General features: G+C 28.8%; 3 protein-coding genes across 5 annotated transcripts in view; 1 reads left to right on the forward strand and 2 right to left on the reverse strand.

The window, feature by feature from the left end:
- Nucleotides 1–557: 557 nt before the first annotated feature.
- Nucleotides 558–2777, reverse strand: LOC108549617 (uncharacterized). The gene is made up of 7 exons (XM_017903096.1): nt 2395–2777; nt 2138–2311; nt 1812–2014; nt 1588–1741; nt 1241–1509; nt 843–1058; nt 558–766 (listed from the first exon to the last, which is right to left on the reverse strand). Exons 1-7 carry the CDS (start codon nt 2441–2443, stop codon nt 713–715), a joined length of 1119 nt encoding a protein of 372 aa, XP_017758585.1. The 5' UTR covers nt 2444–2777; the 3' UTR covers nt 558–712.
- Nucleotides 2778–3240: 463 nt separating this feature from the next.
- put (activin A receptor type 2 punt) lies at nt 3241–6447 on the forward strand. 3 transcript variants are annotated; one of them, XM_017903091.1, is made up of 9 exons: nt 3241–3795; nt 4227–4417; nt 4537–4714; nt 4785–4939; nt 5041–5420; nt 5486–5672; nt 5743–5880; nt 6001–6132; nt 6203–6447. In XM_017903091.1, exons 1-9 carry the CDS (start codon nt 3747–3749, stop codon nt 6386–6388), a joined length of 1596 nt encoding a protein of 531 aa, XP_017758580.1. In that variant the 5' UTR covers nt 3241–3746; the 3' UTR covers nt 6389–6447. The 3 variants fall into 3 exon arrangements, with proteins under 3 accessions (XP_017758580.1, XP_017758582.1, XP_017758581.1); XM_017903093.1 differs by having other exon boundaries at nt 4785–4924; XM_017903092.1 differs by having other exon boundaries at nt 4227–4405.
- Nucleotides 6448–11452: 5005 nt separating this feature from the next.
- Nucleotides 11453–15770, reverse strand: part of LOC108549650 (uncharacterized) — a 10141-nt gene continuing 5823 nt past the window's right edge. The window contains exons 8-14 of the mRNA XM_017903144.1: nt 14234–15770; nt 13874–14160; nt 13686–13794; nt 13255–13597; nt 12939–13179; nt 11984–12852; nt 11453–11743 (exon numbers count right to left, since the gene is read on the reverse strand). The exon at nt 14234–15770 is cut by the window's right edge and continues 27 nt beyond it. Coding sequence (XP_017758633.1) covers nt 11572–11743; nt 11984–12852; nt 12939–13179; nt 13255–13597; nt 13686–13794; nt 13874–14160; nt 14234–15770 — 3558 coding nt within the window. The 3' untranslated portion in view covers nt 11453–11571. The remainder of the gene's footprint in view (nt 11744–11983; nt 12853–12938; nt 13180–13254; nt 13598–13685; nt 13795–13873; nt 14161–14233) is intronic.

Here is a 15770-nt window from a genome sequence, read left to right on the forward strand (position 1 = left end):
GCTTAATATTATTTGTACTTGATTTAATACATTATATAATTTGAATATATCTAATATTCTGAATTAATATACCCACAAAACTATTTATTTGGAATAAAAAGATTTCTAAATTATGTGTCACAGCTTTTGGAAGATACATGTTAAGTGGAATGCAGTGGATACAAAAACACAAAATCCTTTGTACTTCTACAGATTTCGTTAATTATTTAACAGTTTTATTTATACTCCCAGTCTTGAAAAATTCAGTATAAAAAGCATTTTTGGCGATGTACATAATTCTCTAAAATATTTATCCAATTAACGTTATGTGCTATAATATGTCATATTTAGGCATGTAAATATCTAATTACACATTTGTTCTTTAATATTTTTCAACTTCAAGTTATTCTTATAACGTCGAAACTTGACTAGCAACCCTAAGGTGCAAAAATTTTATACTTCAAACTATAGTAAAATTAAGTACATTAATTCCTAGTTTATCACATTTGCAATAGGCTTATACATGAAATCTTCATATTCCATCTGTACTTTTTATAAACTTTACTAACAATATCTGTTAGCAGGTAAAATACGAGTAAGGTATGTAACATACAATAGAGTATGCAACTTGCATAGATTACTAGGCACAAGGTGAAACGCTCCAAAAGTTATTTTATATAAATCATTGTAAGCTTCTCCATTATTTGATCGTGGCAGTCTGTATTGCTAAAATTTATAGTACCAAGGAATGTGGAAATATCTTCATGTTTACATAATCATCAAGAACCTACAAATAAATAATTCAAATAATATTTTTTAGCAGAAAATGTACTATTCTTCTAACCATTTAAATAAATGCTTACCTCTTTCAAAGCATCTTTTGTAAGTTTTGGGTATAGGTAAGTAAATCCACTACTTGATAATTTTCCTGCCTGTAGATACAAATGTTTATTATAAAGAAGTTCTTGATCTATGTATGGAGACAAAGGACTATTTTCTACTCCATCTTTATTGCAAGCTTCTGCCCAAGGTCCCATATGTTTGTCATTTACTTCTTCAACAACAGAACTCATATCTGTCTAGAATACATAACAAAAATAAATTTTAAATCTACATTAGTAGATGTAGAGCAGGCAGATAGAGATGAAAATAAATATGTGATACGTGCATATGCATGTTTATACGTATACACGTTTAAAATTATATAAACTTCCAGAATAAAGTACATAACAAAATTAATATAATAAATTTTCTTTCATACTTTAGCTAGCGTGGATAATGCTGTACCCCAATAATCATGATTGATATTAAATAATTCTGAAACTATAGCACTGATTGATCCTTGAGTTGAATCACCTTCATCAACAACATTGTATGTTTGACCCAAAGTGTCTGGCCTATTTACTACATGCCAAATAGCTCTGGATACATCCCTTACATGAACTGTATTCATATGAAGATCTGGTCCCCAAAGTAACTTCATCATTTCTCCTAAATGTTTATACACAGCTCCTACCACTAAACGTGGTGCTATAAAAGAACAATTTTTATATTTAAAACATTTTAAAAAATTATTTTTTCATTTCTAATTAATAAACAGATTATTACCTAATCCATTTCTATCACCACAACCATATACAATAGCTGGTCTAAGTATTGTATAATTTAAACTTGGTATGTTTTTTAAATCATTCTCTACTTGCAACTTATATTTTGCAACAAATGTCCATGGTTCTCCGGTATCTTCTTCTTTGAGGGGATTCTAAGGAAATATTCAAGCTTATTAATCATCATATAAGTTATTAAATATAAAAATATTATAGTTTACATACTTTCTCAGAAGTACTAAAATTTCCAGAAGATATTTCTACATAACGATCAACTTGTAATTCTGCAGCATGATGAGCACAATTCATACTCAACTTATAAATTCCTTCTTTATATACAGGATCTGTTTGACCACTTTTTGTTTCTCCGGCACAGTTGATTACAAAATCAATTGAAGTATCAGATAAAAATGCATTTTGACAAGATACTAGAAACAAAAAATTCAAAATCTAACCATAATTAAGAATAATAAATGATCAACAAACTAATTATTATTGTAATTATTTTATCAAAAATATTATATAAGCACTCTTGTAAATATTAAAATTACCTGCATTGATTAAATTAGCACTTTTAAATTCGAGTAAAGGATGCTCGAATAATTGCTGATGTTTAGCATTTAACCAAGCAGTTTGCGGCGGTACTTTATCAACGACACGTATAAAAGATACAAGATCGTTATCCAGTAGATATTCCACGAGATTACGTCCTATGAAACCGCATCCTGTTTCAATGATAAAACTTCTTTTCAGACCTGTTGTTTATCACTTCCGTTATATACGAGCATACAAAATGAAATATGCTTACCTCCCAAAATTATTACTTTTGGTTTTCTATCAGAACCAGACGTTGCCATTATTTATTGTCATTTAAATCTGGGCCGTTATTTCGGAATGTTTCGTATAGTTTTAATCAAGAAAAATGTTAAGCGTTATGACACTTTATGAAAAGACTTCAGTTGCGATATGGTTATCGTATCACTGTACCACCCTATACCTAACCTCAAAAATTTACCGCAAATAAATGTGTTACCACAGATTTATACGAATGTCGCTTGTCAGAATCATCGATGCTGAATATAATTTTTGACTGCCTTAAGTTAGATGAAGACAGAATCATGAGGTACCGTTCACTGATGATTCTCGGGTGCAATTTAAATGCATTCCAAATCGCATATCAGTCACTAACAAACAAAGTATAAAGAGCAACTACTGAGAAACGATGTTACGATTGATCGATATAGTTAGTCGAGTTTTAAAGCTGATGAGAATACAGTAGATAAAGACACCCTTCTATCTTACTAACTAAGACCAAAGAATAGAATGATCATTATAAATATCATGTAGCAATTGTTATAAATTTTAAAACAAATTTTGTAATACTACGCTATTTTTTATACGTATATTAAAATTATTGTTTTAATTATAACTTAGAAGTTTGTAGAGCATATGTGCTTTGCTTTTTATTTTTTCTTACTGCTTCATTCATATAAAAAAAATGTGGAAATATGTAATTATTTTATAGCATTATTAAGTTTTATTCTAGATAATAGAGAAAACATGTGGTAAATTGCAAATGCACCCATCAACTTTTTCTTAACGTCGTTCTATCGCGATCCATTAGTTCATGATCCACTTACCCGTGCGACTGGCATGTAGCTTTACAACTTCATAAGTTTAGTTGTTCTTTATCAATTTTTTCGAAGCATATCATATTCAAAGTGTGCTCGTGTCCATTAAATTTAATCATTTGTTCTCCAATGTAACTATAGTACTTCTAAAGTGATTAAAATCCTAGTGTTTTAGTGGTAAAAAAATGACATAAATCCATGGTGTGCGTGTTCCGACATAAACGTGGGAGAGGAGAGGAAAAGAGATGTGTTGGTGGATGAATTACTACAATTTGCTTAATAGCTAATAGACTCAATTTCTTTTCATTTTTAATTTGTCGTGACTTTGATCTCTTCGGCAAACATGCAGTTGTGAAATCATATTTGAGAAATTGACACACGATGGTGTGGATTACGTAGAAATAACCCAGATGTGACGGCTAAGCGCGAATCCCGGACCTTGCGCACCAAAGTCCGGCGCTCTAGCCACATCGTGAATACCGTGCGTCTAGACTTTAAATTTCTGGTATGCTTTTACGATCCATTCACGATGTCCGCATATGCGACGATACTGCCATATCTCATCCTAGGATTGTTAGGTAATTGTATGTTCCATTATCTTCCGTTTGACAGTTGCATCCGCAACTTAAAATACACACTGTCGTGAGATTTTCTAGGAATTATAATATCATTTTGCTATCAAATGTATTTCGAACTGTTACTAAATTTTATACATTTTATAGACCAATATTATATTCTATGTTTATAAACGTACTTTATTGCTCTTTATACATTTAATTAAATGACAAGTATGCAATTCAAATTTTTATTTTTATTTTTTATTCTTATATAAAATATACACAGTTTTATTTAAATATAAGGAATGTCCTTGGCCTTTCACCAAATTTATGTGAAATGTTATCAATATTAGTTTCTGTAACTATCAGTGATTCTTAATATTACACAAACTGCAAATGTTTTCCAATGCTACAAATACTAAAAATGTATTTAAAATAAATGTAATTTCTAGGACCTACATTAGGACATGATGTCAAAGGTTCTTCAGTTTGTGAATTTTATAATGAAACAATGTGTACAGAATCCCAGCAAGAATGCTCAGGGAGAGAAGAATGTGGGCCACATGACCCAGGAAAAAGAAATCATTGTTATGTATTGTGGCAAATTCACAATGTAACTAAGAAATCTATAGTTAAGTTAAAGGTGCAAAAGTGTTATACATTTTATGTTATTGTTTTGTGTTTTTGTTTTATATTATTTACTTTTAATTTGTTTATTTCATTCTTAAAAAGTTATTCTTATGATTAAATTATAAATTTCAGGGATGTTTTTTAGATAGTAATGATTGCTATGATAGACCACATTGTATTGAAAACAGTGCAGAAGGAAAGAAGGAATTATTTTTTTGTTGTTGTGAAGGTAACATGTGCAACCAGAATTTCTCATGGGATCCACATCCAACTTCTTCTTCTAAACCTATTCAACCTTCTGTTATTCATGGTGAGTACTTAATTTAAAAAATAAATTATCATTATATTAATTAAAACGTTATTGATTATAATTGTTTTAGAATCAGAACCTGTTCCAAACACAGAGCAACAAACAATAACTCTTGTTTTGTCAATCTCAATACCCATGCTCCTACTTGCAATTATTTTACCATTCTTATATTGGTGTTACCGACGTCGGAAGTCGGGATATTTCAACGAGGTTTGGAAGGCATATGTACAGATCTCTTAATTACTAAATGTTATAAATCTTTTGTTTACATACTATACTATAAAATATCTTCATTGTATATGTGTCACATAAAATAATTTTTGTAGGTACCAACGCTAGAACCTCTTCCACTACCACAACCATCTCCTAATTTAGGATTGCGTCCAATACAATTGCTTGAAATAAAAGCTCGAGGTCGTTTTGGAGCTGTTTGGAAAGCACAATTGAAAAACGAAATTGTTGCTGTTAAAGTGTTTCCAATACAGGATAAGCAATCCTGGCAAACTGAACAAGAAATTTTCAAGCTTGCCCACATGGATCATGAAGATATATTACGTTTTATAGGTGTTGAAAAGAGAGGTGATAATTTACAAGCTGAATTTTGGTTAATTACTGCATACCATGAGAAAGGTTCATTATGTGACTATTTGAAAGCAAATGTTGTTACATGGCCTGAGATGTGTAGAATAGCAGAATCTATGGCAAGGTAATATTTTAATACAAATTCAAAAAATATATATTCTTTTTTTAATGAGAATTTTAATTTATTAGGGGCTTAATGCACTTACATGAAGAAATTCCAGCCAATAAAGCAGATGGGTATAAACCTGCTGTAGCTCATAGAGATTTTAAGTCAAAAAATGTTTTGCTTAAGACTGATATGAGTGCTTGTATAGCAGATTTTGGTTTAGCGTTGATATTTCATCCTGGTAAACCTTGTGGAGATACCCATGGTCAGGTATGCATATTTTGTACATATATACATATTTACAATACAATATAATACATTTTTTGTTATTAATTGTTAGGTTGGAACAAGAAGATATATGGCTCCAGAAGTTTTAGAAGGAGCAATTAATTTTACAAGGGATTCATTTTTACGAATCGATATGTACGCATGTGGTCTGGTGCTTTGGGAGTTAGCTTCACGATGCACTGTACAAGATGTAAACTGTTATTTAAAAATATATTTTAATCTGTTAAATACTGCATTAATAATTAGTAATATTGCATTAGTAATTAGTAATACTGCATTAGTAAAGTCAGATTATATCTATTTTCTTTAGGGACCAATTGGAGAGTATAGATTACCATTTGAAGATGAAGTGGGTCTTCATCCCACTTTGGAAGACATGCAAGAAAGTGTCGTGCATAAAAAAGAGAGACCAATCATTCTAGAAACGTGGCGTAAACATCCCGTAAGTAAATTATAGTGTATTCAGTGTATGAAATATATGATTTTTATCAATTTTGTTATCATTATCTTAGGGACTACAATCAATTTGTGATACAATGGAAGAGTGTTGGGATCATGATGCTGAAGCTCGTCTTTCAGCTTCTTGTGTAATGGAAAGAGTTGCTACATTGAGTAGGACGCTTGTTTTAAATTCGTCGACATTAATACGAGTTGATAATACCAACGAGACTATTACCACTAAGGAATCTAGTATGTAGTTAATTTACGTGTATTATAGCTTTAGTTAAATTGCACAACCATTTTCTGTATCATAATTTTTACGCATACATCAATGAGGAATGTTAAAATATTGTATGCTATTTCATAATGATTATTTTTTACCTTCTGATTGTTTACTTTTTTTTTGTTTGTTTAATAAGCCTTTTATGTTTATAATAACGAAAATTTCATTAATAAAATTGTTTTTGTTAATTAGATAATAAAATTTTTTAATTTTAAATTAAAAAGAAATATTTTCACGAAAATAATTTTTTTTTAATTATTGATATTTATTAAATATAATTATTGTTTTTATGTAGTATTCATCTTTAGATTATTTGTATATAAATCATTTATATCATATAATTTTCTTTTTTCAGTTGCAGAAGATAAAATAATACAAATAGATCGATAAATTCTTTGCCGAGTTTTTTTTTTATTTATATTATACGTTTAAAATTAAGAATTTATTCTGAAAAAGAGCTTCATTATTTAAGGTTCCTAGATTTTTATTCTTGAAAATATTTACAATTCTCTTATAAATCTTAATTAATTGCAAGATATAATGCAAAATTGTCAAAATAATTTAATGTGTCAAATAATGAAATATGCGCTATTAGCTATTTTTAATTTAAGAAAGTTATATTCCTCATTGATGTTAGCGATCGTGCAGTGATTGTTCAGAAATAACAAACTGAATTAAACACTAAGGCAAGTGGATATTCAATGAATAATTTTTATCTGTAAAGTCTTACCATATGTGAATTGTTACAAAGATAACTCAACAATTTTATACAAAGTACCTGGTAGAAACAGTCAAGTTATCTGATTGGAAGCCATGAGGAATTCATTAGGATTTTTGCATGAAACAAATAAGCTACTTTGATTACTTTGCATTTTACAGCGTATATTTAAGGTGACTTATTTATTTTGCGAAATAAGATTTTTTCCATGACCTTTTTTGATTTTGGTCAAAAATTTTTAAAGTGAAGATTGATTCACTGAAAGTATATTGATATATATTTTAATTTACAGGCATACATAGATGTAACAAATTTAGTAACTTTCGTATTAATTCGAAGTATATAAAATGTACATTATAAAATATACATTGAACAATCAAAATTGATATCATTCATGGATTAAATTTTATTAAGCCAAGTAAATGTCTTCCTTATATATTTTATTTTCAACCGTCGTGATTTCGTTATAATAGCACACATCTATCTCAAGGAAAATGATTCTCTAATTATTACACACATGACCTAGCTTTGAAATAAGTCTTGCATCCAGTGTGTGCACAGTGGACATGTGAGGTCGTGAATACATAATATAATATATTATTTATATCTTAAAAATATTTAACAAAACGAAGCATCTTGTATGAACCAATTTTCTATGATATATATTGTCGAGTTGAAAAGTATTTTCACTATATTCAGTTTTGAATGTTGTAAACAATTATTTTTATATTATAATTTTTATTATATATAATTTCTTCCAATTTAATTACGTTGAAGACTGCAATAAGACTGCATAATTTTTAAAAAGCCTGTAAAAGTATTTCAAATATTAATTAATAAGTCAGTAATAATGACTTATGAATTGCAATGCAGAAATGTTCCTTTAGAAAACAATGGTTATTCAAGATGCACGTTTCGGACGATACTGTTTTATCTAAATAGTGATTTGAATGTGTTAATTTTAAACAAATGAATTTTTTTACTTGCTCTGAATTATATTAATTGAAATGAAATAAAAATTTAATTTTAATAGAAAACAGATTACATTATAAATCATTATAAATTATCATTATATAATAATCTTTTGTTGCGTAAATAAGTAAATCCTTGGACTTAATGAAATTAAATTAGTTTAATATAATCAAGGTTGCATAATAGCTCTATACAAGCTGTGATAATAAAATATGACATTTAAGTATTATAACAATAAATAAGGCCTAACTGTATTTCAGACATTTCCCACAATTTACAATTATCATTTCTCAGAGCAAGTAAAAGACAGACAAATTATTTTATATCTGATACTGAATTTTAGCAGTGCCAAAAGGGTAACATATGCACACATTATAGCTTCATCTTTGTATATTAATTTGTAGCTAAGTAAGACACTGAAATTGGTAACATGTACCTATTAATCTCTAACATATGATGTTATAAATGAAGAATTAACCTATAATTGATTATATAGTATTTTTTTTATTTTATAAAAATATGGAGAATATGATGTGTAATATTTGTCTTTGTAAATGCAATATAATTATAGTAATGTTAAGTGATAAAATGAATCATAGGACATAGAGTTTATTTAACAGTTATACTATTTATCATAATTAAATCAATTATGGGTTAATTACAATACTATCTAGAATTAAAAAAATTTTGGACTTTTACATATCGAAAAGCAGATAATTGCATTCACGGAAAATTTTTTTATTTCGTATATGCTGTATATGCTGCAAATTTTATTTGTAAAAACTGTGTAATTAGAATTTTCTAATCTCATCATTGCTAATTGTTATGCAATTACATAATTCATGGTCTTTGTCTAAAATGTTAAAAAGCAATGCATTTGATATAAAAATCAGTCTATTCATATAAGACTGTAATTCGAATAAAACAATTGTGTACAATAAAATACAAAGAAAAATATTTACAACATTATGCTGTTAAGCATATACTGATTTTTAATACAGTGCAATGGTGAGGTAATGTTTTGAAACACCTTGTATATAAATAGACATACAATTCATAGACATGCATAGCAACGTATCATGTTACATTGCTTATCTTTTATTAAATCATATCCCATGATATATACAGAAGTTAGGTTATAATATTGACAGTACCGCAATGGCATTCCAGTCACATATAATATATTGTATATTAATGTAAATCAATATTATAATTTCTGACATTTAGATTAGAGAAATTTTTATTGGTGTCACCAATATAAATTAATTGATTTATTCGTGATCTTTTATCATTTAAATTAGTCTTTTACTATCTGGTTAATATTTTTGAATTTTACTATCTAACTCCATATAAAATTATTAAAAAATATCATAAAACAATTGAAAAAATGTACTACATGAAAGTTTCTATTTGAAAAGTGTTAAAATTTTACCATTTAATTATACACTTATTAGTCGAATACAAACGTTTCTTTATTTTGCGAGATATAAAATACCTGTTAAAGTCATATTTGTAAATATAATGAACGTTTTTTGTAATTTAGTATTAAAGTATCAAAATACTTCCGATACCGTAATCCGTTTCATATCATACGTGACATATGTATGTCATTTAATCGTATTGTCTGCTTCTGGTACTGTTGTTACTACTGATATACAATTTTGAATAATTTATTATATAGTAAATTTATGAAAACTTTATTTGATTATGTATCTTATTTGAATTGCATTGTATTATAAACAGACTAATCAGGCATACCTTATGCCTGTATTTAGTCGAAGGTAGGAGAACTGTAAATAAGATTTAGTAAAATGTAATTTTAGAAATAAGATCATTAAAGAAGAAAATGTAATTTCTTACTTATAATTTAAGCATAACGTGACTCATAGCAATAGAATGTTCCTATGCACATTGGATGTAACTGTTTTCAAAATCATATTATGTAGTAACAAATTTTTGTAATGTTGGCCAGATAAATTTTTATACCATAAGAATATACAAATACACGTTATTTCGCGCGAACGAAATAACAAATGAAGTGAATCAATTCTAACAAAAATCATCATTTCCACGAAATTGTATAGGAAAGGAGTGTTGGTTACAGAAAAAGTTCCTCAGTATATGAAACGATCATGGTATCGACCGTAGACATTAACATTATAGAAGGAATAAAAAAAAAAAGCGGTGCTTGGAAAAATAATATAATGTAACATTTTTTTAATATGTAGATAACATCATCTTTGTTTTGTAATAAAATAGCGTTATTAATATGTTAGGAGTGAAAACAAATTACCATTTGTCATACTATTATAACTGTTTCATAACAACAGTTTATTTTGTCGATAATGTAATATATAATATAATTAAAATATAATTGCATAGTTAAAAGCACGCAAAGTAATAAACATTTTAACAAGCGAGATAATTAAAATTGGTTTACCAAAGTTTATAAAGAGCAAGAACACATTTAAAAAGCATATTTAATAAATATGAAAATTTTATTTATATAAACATATAGCTAAGTAACACGTTTCGTTATTTGTCGCTAATTAAGTCACTTTTTTACATATATTTAATTGTATCAAATTTATTTAATTTGCATAACATAATTTAAAAAGACTCAAGAAGCATATTAGATTTTAAAAGATCAATATTTTCAAACAATGCAAATTATTATTTCCTTCTAACTTGTACACTTTATATTTATAATTTATATTTATTCGTTTATTTCCACTATCTTCATATTCTAAATAAATAAGATGCCTTACAGGGAATATACTGTTGTACGGAGGAAATATACAGGGATACAATTACAATTTTAGATTTTATTTGATTACATTGTATGCTTCAGCATACTAAAGAATACATGAAGCAAGTAAAAAAATGTGATTGTTGCGAACCACAAGCGCGCGATGTAATAATTTATACATCAGATAAAACTAAATGAGATATTTGTTAATCGTGCGATGTACGGAATAGATAAGAATAAAATATAAATTAGAAGGTTAAAAATAAAATTCAACGTTATCGCACAGTCGCATTAATAAACTTACCTATACACTATGATCACAGTTACATTCATAATTATTATAAGTTATTACATGTCATTATCGTCTTTATCATCATTATTATCATATTTTACTGTATATATGTACATTCTGGTTATAAATAGGTGTATGTTCAAATAATTAAATATAATCTGGTTTGAAAGCCTATGACTAGTGATACCTATTTTCTTGTCAATGACAATACGACTGATAATACTATCGCAATCCGATATAAATGAAGCTTCAAACAATTATGAATAATAACAATTACTATATCATTTTAAAAACAATTCTATGCCTCTCCTTTAATACACTGTACACATTTTTTTTTTTAATTCATTGAATATCTTTATAGCATTAAAGTCTTATATTTTTGTTCCACTTAAATTATGTTTCCTCTTAATAATATTTAATGTGGGGCTAAGTCTGAATATTATGTACACACATCCGCGGAACTAAACCTTTCCGATCGCCTCTTGCACATAATAACCACTTACTATCTACTTCTAGAATTACTTTCAGCTTTTCACCTTCTCCGAATGCAAGATGCCCATTATCTGATGAAATTCTATGCGTAAGTGTGCGAACCTCTCTGGAATCGAGATGCACGATCTGTTATTTTATTAATCTATAAAAAGGAAACAGAAAAGACAAAAAACTTTAAATAAAATAACAAGATAGAACAAAAATTATAAATGATAAATTTATACAGTTTTACAAAAAATAATAAAATACAAAACAATAAAAACATAAAATTTTACAATTTTTAACATTACATTAAAATGGATACAATTAACAACGCATTATACTTATTCATTTTCTCTTTACTTACTTAAGTGGTTTTTTTGTAGGAGGGTTTCTTGCAGTACTAGCAGTAGTTGGTCGTGGTAAAGACGTAGACGCTGCACGTCTTTGAGGAGATATTACATTTTTATCCTTAGACATTACGCCGTATGATTTGTATGGTAGAGAACTAGGTCGTGCTAAATGAGTTCTTTTTGTCCCTGTAATTTCTTGATCCACTCTACTAGTACGTTTTGTTACATCTTTGCTTTTTACATCTACAGATTTTTTTGGAGTAGCTTTTGCTGTCGATAACATAACAGGCTTTTTTAATGATGGTATTCCCGAAACAGGAGATTTCGCACTTTTAGCTGATCCTGATATCGTATTCGATTGTTTTACTGGTGAAGTAAGAAGCCTAGGTATTTTAGACTTTCCTACACTTGTGGGCGTTCTTGTTGGTGATAAAGGTGATGACATAGCTGGTTGAATCTTTGTATCTTCTTTTCCAACCATTAATTCCCATTTTTCTTGAAATTTCCTAAATTTCTCTTCTCCAGCCATATTATCTTCATCATCTATTTTATTCTCCGGGCTATGTGATTTTTTTGATACAGGTTGTTTATTCGATGCTCTATTCAGTGGTGAATGTTCCAAACTATCAGTATAGTCTTCAGAATCTTCGGAAGTCAGTTTATCGAGAGCACGAAATATTTTCAAACCTATTGGATTACTTAAGCGTTTTTTTACTATTTCCACATCTGACTTATGTATACCACCAGATTTTTCATCATAATTGCTATAAGCAACACACGAACGTGGGCGTACTTTCCTGGGACTAGAAACCATTGCACAAGTATCCGTTTTATCAAAATGATGGTCTTTTGCCATAAGATCGACATTTCTAAAGTTTACAGCCTGCAAAATATCACGATATAATTACATAATTTTTGATAACAAAAACTTTAACAAAACATTACTGAAAAATATTCAATGATACTAACATTTATAGTATGATTATTTAAATTACCAAAACTATTATGAAGTTGACGATACTGATATAGAAGATCTAATTGAAATGGACAAAATGCAAGAGGACTTAAAAGGTGTAGGAGGGTATCGACAACTTCTCGCGCATTTGCATTTGCTAAAGCTGCCACAAATAAACTGTTATTGTTATAATGCTTCCTTAAGATAGATTCTCTTGTACATAAATATGCAAACCATGCGTCCAAAGCTCTTAAACTGAAAAATGTATAAATTGTTTATGGTACATATATATAAAATAATATGATCTTTTATATTGCATTATTTACTTACTTTAATAAACCAAATACAAATGCATGAAACTTTAGCATGCCCTCCGTAATAACATCTTCACCATTAATTTTTTGTACTAGCTCATTTAATGTTTTAGTAACTGGACCTTGTTGAGAAGATGCTTCAACCACTTGCCAAACACTATTTGTTATTGGTCCAAATGTAGAATTTAAACATGATTTCAATCCATCTGACATAATGGCATACAAAGCTGGACATAAATTACTAACACAAATTTGAGCACATTCACTTTTATCATTATAATTCTGTCTACTATGTGTTGATTTACTATTCCAATATTTCAATAATAATTCTACTGCTTTATTTGCAGATAATATCATTTCTGAAAATTTGTATGTATGTTTACAATTTATTAAACCGTTTAAAAATAACAAATAACGTTAGAGTAAAATTATAAATGATATATTTACTTCTTTTTTCATCTAAATCCAATTTATTATCTGGACTCATTGCTCTCCTCTCCTCTGTAAATGCAGGATCCTTGTTTTGTTCATTTGTAATAACATTTAAGTTATTAGCCTGAAAAACATTTTTTTTTTTTAATGTTTATACGTGTAAAATTAACACAAACAATAACTCAAAAGTTAAATAAAATTACCTTATTGTCTAAATATTTTTTCCTTTGGTTTACAGCAAAACTGACAGTCTTTTTCTGTGATTCTATCATATCGGTAGCTTTGGTAACATCCTTATTCATCCTGAGAGCTAAAAACTTTCTTACATACGATCTTAATTTAACATCGGGATCTTCAGTATCTCCATCACTACTCTGTGATGAGAAACCGCTACGTTTAAAAAATTCTTCCAACTGTTTTACGTCATCTTCACTATTTTCAGAATTTTCAGTCTCTAGGTCTCCAGTATTAGCTATTTCATTAATCTTTTCTATAATATCATTTAGGATGTTAAATAATTATCTTAAACAATAGTAAAACAACAATTAAATATATTTGTATACCTGTATGGTATTTCTCTTCCCTTTCATCAACATCTTTTTCTGAATCAGCAATTTGACCACGACATGTTAATTGTAATTCATTATTCATATAATATGGTTCTTGCAAAGACATCCTTTTATTTGTTTCAGGAGACTGATCTTCTATTTCTTCTACATCTCCCATTTCGAACATACTATATCTCTTACTGGCAGGAACCTTGCTCTTCCTTAAAATACTTCGGGGTAAAGGTGGTCTTGGTGGTACTTTTCCACTAGAAAATTCAGTTTCACGATCTCCGTGTGGTAATGAAATCGATCGTTTCGGGAGAGACGGGCAGGCTGTTTTTGTCTTGCTCACTTGCCTATGTACTTTTTTGTCGTTACTTACTAAACTGGCCTCAGAACTAATACTATCATAACGGTAAAGATACAATGGATTGGTTGCATTATTTAATGTTTGTTGATTTGTTGAAGAGTCGGTTAATATTGTAGAAGATCCTCGATATCCAGAGGATGGCTGTGTTGCGGTACTACTAGTAGAGGATGAATTATTTGGTATGATTTCATTTATGGTACGTGTTTTATGACGCATTGGAGGGGATAAACAGAACAGAGGCTTTTTTATTTCTTCTTGAATATTGATATGCCTCGAAACTTCTGGTACATCATGCAAGATTTTCTTGTATTCAGTAGGCAAAAGGAATGTCAATGACTCCCAGTCTTTAACATGTGAAAATCCGCGTTGACGCAACGCGTCTATATCATTGCATGAAAATGGTCTACTAGATCTACTAGTATGTTTCCAGTTAATTCTATTCTTTCCAAAGCATTGCGGTTTTAAGGCTATATTATCTAATTTTGCATCTTTAATATTGAGAAATGATAAGTCTGGCAAAGCGTAATTCGGATATACCACATAGACTGGTTTTTTATTAACAATTGTTTCTCTTAAAGAAGGATTCTCTTTTTCTTTTACAGATGTCGCAAATACTAATGATGTTTGAACTGAATTATCCTCTGTCTCGGCTATTGCTTGAATACCCGTCGTCTTGCAAATTGGATATTTCTTTTCTAGAGATTTAATCCATGCTGTTTTTCGCTGATGTTCGTACACATTGGAGATACCATCAAAATCATTTTGATCAGTATCATTATCATGCGTTAAATCCGACTTAGACATATTTTCTGAGAGTTCCTCTACAGATGCAGATGACATCATTCCGTCTTTTTGTTCACTTACCGTTGATGTATAGTTTGGAATGTCATTAAAATTGTCCTTTTGATTTTCCGTTTCTTGATTATTGTGAAAATCACTTTTAATCCAATTAATAGAAAAATCACCTTCTGGAGTTTGACGTTTAGAGATATTATTTATATCTTGCCGTTGTATTTGCGTATTTGTATTAGTACCACTGTCACTAGCACTATTGTTTGTAGGCCATCGATTATCACTAGTAGAGCCTGACTGATCCAAAGTAAGACTCATTCCTTCAGCACTCATACTTTTTTGTTTCATAAATAACTTCACAAGACTTAAATTTTGTAATTTTTTTCCTGC

This window comes from Eufriesea mexicana, unplaced genomic scaffold (assembly GCF_001483705.2).
Source record: "Eufriesea mexicana isolate 0111107269 unplaced genomic scaffold, ASM148370v2 scaffold2119, whole genome shotgun sequence".
Classification (NCBI taxonomy): Eukaryota; Metazoa; Arthropoda; class Insecta; order Hymenoptera; family Apidae; genus Eufriesea; species Eufriesea mexicana.